The sequence below is a fragment of the Cryptotermes secundus genome, unplaced genomic scaffold, assembly GCF_002891405.2.
Source record: "Cryptotermes secundus unplaced genomic scaffold, Csec_1.0 scaffold268, whole genome shotgun sequence".
In the NCBI taxonomy this organism is placed as follows: domain Eukaryota; kingdom Metazoa; phylum Arthropoda; class Insecta; order Blattodea; family Kalotermitidae; genus Cryptotermes; species Cryptotermes secundus.
In genome coordinates, this window is record NW_019722430.1 from 238,934 (window position 1) to 245,254 (window position 6,321).

General features: G+C 35.8%; 1 protein-coding gene across 3 annotated transcripts in view; it reads left to right on the forward strand.

Moving 5' to 3' along the window:
• LOC111861345 (collagen alpha-1(IX) chain) overlaps positions 1–4,463 on the forward strand; it is a 215,085-nt gene extending 210,622 nt beyond the window's left edge. For all 3 annotated transcript variants that reach the window (XM_033750286.1, XM_033750285.1, XM_023845823.2), the window contains 2 exons: positions 371–439; positions 3,012–4,463. In XM_033750286.1, the coding sequence (XP_033606177.1) occupies positions 371–439; positions 3,012–3,142 (200 nt within the window). In that variant the 3' untranslated portion in view covers positions 3,143–4,463. The remainder of the gene's footprint in view (positions 1–370; positions 440–3,011) is intronic.
• Positions 4,464–6,321: the final 1,858 nt, after the last annotated feature.

Consider the following 6,321-nt stretch of genomic DNA (forward strand, 5'->3'; position numbering starts at 1 on the left):
GTATTTTATGTTTTGTATTATTTATGACATGTTTTATATCCATTTTTTGGATCTTTGAAACTTGTTATTGTTTGATTCATTGTACTATCTAGTCGTGTAATTTATGCATGTATCCTGTTTTATATTTAGTTCTGTGACATGTTCTATATCCTTTTTTGGATTTCTTGAACAAATATAAATACAATACAATACAATACCAAAACATGTAAGGGCATAAATAATTGAAATAAGAAAAATCTTCACCAGTCACACTAGACAGAACTGTTTAACTTTTCATGAAATTATGTGTTTTTTAACGTATCCATTGAAACTTTTTATTTCATCTTTAAGTTTACATGAGGCATAAATTCATGCAAAGACGTCTTTATAGGACCACCTGGACCAGATGGAGTTGGACTTCCTGGTAGAGAAGGAGAAAGAGGAGAGACTGGAAGACCAGGTAACTTGTGCAGCAACAATGAGTGTTTGGCACTTGTATATTAGTTTGAGAAAATACTTTGCAACTGATACCAATTGTCATGTGTATCAGCAACAACAAACGTGTGAGGCAAGATATGTGTAACACAGAATCAAACAACATAGCTAGAATGTTTACAAATGATGGAAAATTGTCATATCTGAAAAGAGCCCTGTGAAAATCAGCCCACAAAAAGAACAGCAAAATATCTCAGTCATGATAGCAGCTGGCTATGGACAGGGTAGCAGGGGTTTGATTCCTGGCAGGGGTAAGAAATTTTTCTATGCTACACAGCATTCATACCAGCTCTGGGGCCCACCTCTCCTCTTACCCAGTTGGTACCAGGGGCTCTTTCTTTGGAGGGGGAACAAAGTGACAGGAGCTTGAATCTGTCCACTCACCCACTTCTTTCGCTCTAGGTCAAGAATGGTGAAGCAATTGCTGCACTCTTCCATATGTCTTCATGACATAATGCTTAATTAACTAAGAACAGGGACAACTTTACCATACCTTATTATGAAGATCTGAGTGACATGTTTGAAGATTCACATAAGAAATTTTCATCAAACACGCTAAAAAAAATGTGTTTTCCCTCTCCAAATGTTATTTTTAAACTTCTTTAAAACTAGTAATATTATATTTTATTGAAGAAAGCAGTCTTCTGGGATTTGGCACCGTGTATATGTGGTGTTAACCGACGTTTCGGTTAACTGCTTTACCATTTCTCACGGTGTTGTCGCTTGCAGATTTCTTATACTTTTTCTTCTACCCTGAAGATGGGGGCGATACATTCCTCCGAAACGTCGGTTAACACCACGTATACACGGTGCCAAATCCCAGAAGACTGCTTTCTTCATAGTCATCGCCGTGAAAGCCTCAAATCTTACTTATATTTTATTGTTTGTGAACTATTGATTATATGTTCTATCAACACAATTCCTGTATAAATTGAGTAAATTTATACTGCTTTCACTTCACAACATGTTTCAGCCATTCAGACCATCGTCAGGTAAGTCATGTTACTCTTAACACTACTTTTTCCATCATCATTCCCCCATATTGACCAATGTTTACAATGTTGTCAGTTTCAGGGGGAAGGTCATGTGCATCATTTATAGTACTTGCCGGCTGTACTTCATATGCAAACTAAAATATTAGGTTAAAATTAATTTTAATGTGAAATTACTTGCCTAATGATGGCCAAACTATGTCATAAAGTAAAAACAATATAAATTGATTAAATTTGTACAGGAATTTTGGCAACAGAACATGTAATAAATTCTTTAAAATTGTAATGAATGATGATATTTATTTGTTTTGGTCTCATCTAGATATATATGAAGTTTACTACTGCTTCTGGAAAGTTTTCCAAAGTTTTCATCACTCATCCTATGAATAAATCAACACTCCACTGTATTAATCATCAATTTCTAAATATTCAAGCTAAATTTTGTGAGCAACGATAGAATGTTTATATGAATAAAGTGCATGCTTTATCCCTTTGAGGTTTATTTCCCACCAACAGGTACTACAGAGGTCTATAGATCTAATTTTGCTCCTTTAATCGTTTCCATAATTGCATTGGACACCGGGTACAGTAATAATGACCCTGGCAAAATGTCTAACCTTCAACACAGGTCTGAATGCATATTCATTTCAGGGTTGTGTTATTTAGAATGCTTTTTAAACAGCATAAACTTTCCATGTACATTCTTTAATCTTATTCTTCTTTTGTTACTGACTTCTTTAAAATAATTTATTCAATAATTTGTTAGGCTTCTCTCAAGTCTTTTCCAGTTATTTTCAATTTTGTTGCTCATTTAAGTACTCAATATTATTCAGTTATATGATTTGTTCAGTCCATATTTTCAGACACATAACTGCAAAGGGTTATGAAACAGGTTGGATCAGGCAGTAACTCTCCTGATTGAATCTTTGTCAGGGACACCAACTGTCCTGAATGAGGTTGCTTGTGGTTTTCTTCAATCCCTCCAGGTGAATGTGAGGATTATACCTTGAAGTAGGTCTTGACTATTTCCTTCATATCATACGTAATGCAGTTCAATAATCATCCTATCATTCGACAATACATAGACTGAGCTACTGACAGCATCATTAAATAAGCTGTAAGTAAATAAATAAATAAATAACATACAAATGTCTGCTCAAAAGGCCACAGACTGGATTCTTAATAATCTATTTCTTTATTTTCTTACTGTCATTCTATTCCAGCACCTTTTATTTGGTCTTGTTTGGTCAGCCCATCTGTTCTTAATCATGATTTATAATTCCAGGCAAGCTTGGGGGCTCTGTTAAATTACCTTCCTTCACCTCCAAACATTCAACCAGCTGTCCTCTATAGTCATTTGTTTTATTCTTTCAGTTGTCTGTAGATCTTGTTGAATATGCTGGGATCTCTTTTGTTCAGGGGGCAGTAGTCTGCCATTGATCTAAAGAATCCCAGTTCCTTTTATACTTTTAATAATATTGTGCCCATAGTCTCACAGATATTTTACATCTTCAGTTGATAATGTATATGATGTTCTTCCTCCAGGACTACCTGGTCTTCGTGGGGCCCCAGGTCCTCAAGGACCTCCTGGGTTCTGTGAATTCTGTAACTATGCAGGCACCAACTACCTGCAGGCGGTAGCTACACGTTCAGGTGGCAGCTCCAAGGGACCATGATGAGTTAACATCAGTTTCTTAATTTTTATGATAAGCAGGGGAGATTACGTTAAGCTCTGTACAGCTGAGGTTCTCAACTTCACCGAAAATGCAGTCAAGACAGAAAATGAATATCTGGACAAAATTATTTCTCTTGTAGGAACAGACTAGTCATCATTTAATAAATGCATCACATGAAACCAGTTCTTCTGCCCATATTTATAAAGAAATGCTTAAAATTTCTCAGCAGGCCAATACAATCAGAATTACAGATACATAATGTAATGCAGGATATTATGAAAACATGGACAGTTCTTCAGTGCACACTAAAATAAAAAGTCATTGTCATGAACAGATGTTTCTAAATTTGTGGTGTATTTAACAATGTTATGGTAACTGCAGACATTATTTAGTGCTGAATGAGGTTAAAGGACAATATGTGTCATGAATTGGAAAGGAAAGGATAGCGCATGGTTATGCAGTACTATAAAGCCTTACCTATTCCAGCAGCCATTTACAGTAACTGAGAAACCTGATGGTTGAAACTCCTGTTTGAAACGTCCATACTCTAAATGAAATTTGAACCAAGAGACAAATTATCATTGCCCCAGCCTCTTTAGTGACAACTGTAACTTTGGTAGGATTATTTTACATTCAGTTCTACTGTTAGCCTGTGATCTTATTCCTAACAGCTGAAAATGCATAAAACATTTAGCATCTCGTGCACAAAGATAACTTTTTTTTTTCAGACATCTTTTTGCTGTGTAGTTTTCTTCTGGTTCTTCCCAGTATGCCATGTTTTAAATATGTATTACTAGATGTTGACAACCAACTGTACATCTGCTGCAGTAATGCACCTCTCTGAATAGATGTTCCCTAATTAAAAAAAGAACTGCCTGCAGTGGAACTCCCATTTAATGTTCCTCAGTTTAAGGTTGCCCCTCATGTAATATTTAATATCGGCAATCACATCTCTTAAATTTCCTCCATCTAAGATTTTCTTCAGTTTAGTTTTCATATCCACTGATCCCAGTGATACCTTAAATGGGGGTTTCACTCTGTTTATAACAGTGAGGGCTTAAATTAAAAATAAGTATCTCTTAGTAAGTGCTCAAAACATGGTTAGGTGTTTTACATAACAGAAATATAAGTAAAGTGCAAAATACTGAATGTCACCGTTGAACAAGTACCATGCTACACAGCTCAGGCTGTTAGTTGCTGGCTTCCCACTGTGGTGGCCTGGGTTCAACCGCAGGCTAGTTTGTGAGATCCACGGTGGACAAAGTGGCACTGGGGTAGGATTTCTCTAAGTACTTTGGTTTCCCCTACCAATTTTCATTCCACAGAATGCTCCATGCTGTTCTATCAACTGGGGCTGCTATAGGAGGCCAACATACCAAATGGACTCAGTCTCACCAAACCCCACAAAATAAAAATGAATTCCAACAAATAGATATGAATATGAACATGCAACACCATCATTTTCTATCACAGATTAAGCAGTTATGTTTGTTCATATATAAGTGTATACTAAAGAGTAATATGTGCAGAAACCGGTCACTTGATGAAATTTCCTGTTATTCAATATCAGAGCTATGCCAACTGCACATTTTGAAGGAATGCAGAAAGGTATGTTCATTGCTAAGCATTAAGAGCTGTATGGTGACTATTTTATGAGCAGTGCTCAGTAGTGCTTACTAGTGGTATTTGCAGAGTTGAATTTTTTGTTCTTTTTTATACTTTGGATCTAAGTGCTTCATACTTTACTGATCATAGAAGACCATAAATGAAGTGTACTGACTTCCTGCACAAACTCCAATTCCTGGAAGGAGAGAGATATACATTAATATGTAGTTTCAGTTATTTTACTTTGTTCCTATTCTTTGAGTTACTGGGTTTCTGGACTTCATGTTCTAAATGTCAGATCATCTGAACTGTCCAGTGTATTTACATCGGTTCAGAGGTGACAGCAGCTTCACATACAACTAATGTCTACTCCTGTCTCATTCTTCAGTAGTTCTAATGATATACAGCAGAGTGGCACAGTAATATAAATGTTTAAGGGGCAGGTGTTCATTTTCTGTGGGCAGTCTACTCAACTTTCAACAGAGTAATGCTTGAATCTGGACAGATTTCCACCTAATTTCCTTTGAGGAAAATTGAAAACAATTCTACTTTTATCACACACTATTGTCTGAAGAGAAGATACATTAATTCCAGCTTTTTGTGTATATTCACTATGTGCACTTCAGAAAATTAAAAACCATCCAACAGCATTTATATTTGTGCAGGACTCTGCTGTACTAACCTCCCTTCTCTTTATTTTCCCAGTGAAAATCGTAAGTTGTGACATAGAAAGGCATTCAAACAAAGAACAGCCCCTTCACTTTGCATGCAAAGCAAATTTGCATATAATGCCAGCCATCTTTTCAGTAGGCAAAATTTGGGGAGAAAACGTAGCTAACACATGTTTTCTGAACTTGAAATATATTGTCATATATTTTAGTTACTATAGATGAGTTCTGAATTGATAATTGGATTTACTGACCACTTATTAATGTAAACTACAAATCAGTATAACACTCTTATTTGTTTTCACACTACAAATCACTCCACACTAGATCTTCTCGGTCTGCTGTCACTAGTCTTCATAACAGCTCTCAACAATGGCTATTCCTTTACAGTGTTTTCACTATCTGTTTCCTGGCAATGGATTTTAACACAGGAACCATAACAGTCACACTCCAAATATCACTATACTATGAAACACATAAAAGTCTGAAATCACAGGTTAAGTCATCTCTTCACAGACCAACCTTCAAGTCTCAACTAATCTGCACTCAATAATTTTGATGCCTCAGTTCTTCAATTCAACTCCTCTGCTTCCAACCTCATATCAATCAATCAATATTTTTGTTCCAAGAATCTGCATTTGGAGATACAACCTCCAGATATAGAACAAGTCAATTACTACATATTAAAAAAACATACATATCATACATGAATCAGCAATACCCTGGCCAGCTGGCTTTATTTATTACATAGACAGGGTGTTTAAAAAGTAGCTTGACAAATTTTAAATGATACATATATTTATTTATGCGGATCCATACATCCATTCTCCCATATGCCTTTATGGTGTAATGTTCAATTAGTTAAGGGCAGGGACAACTTTACCCTTTACCTTACATACATTTATT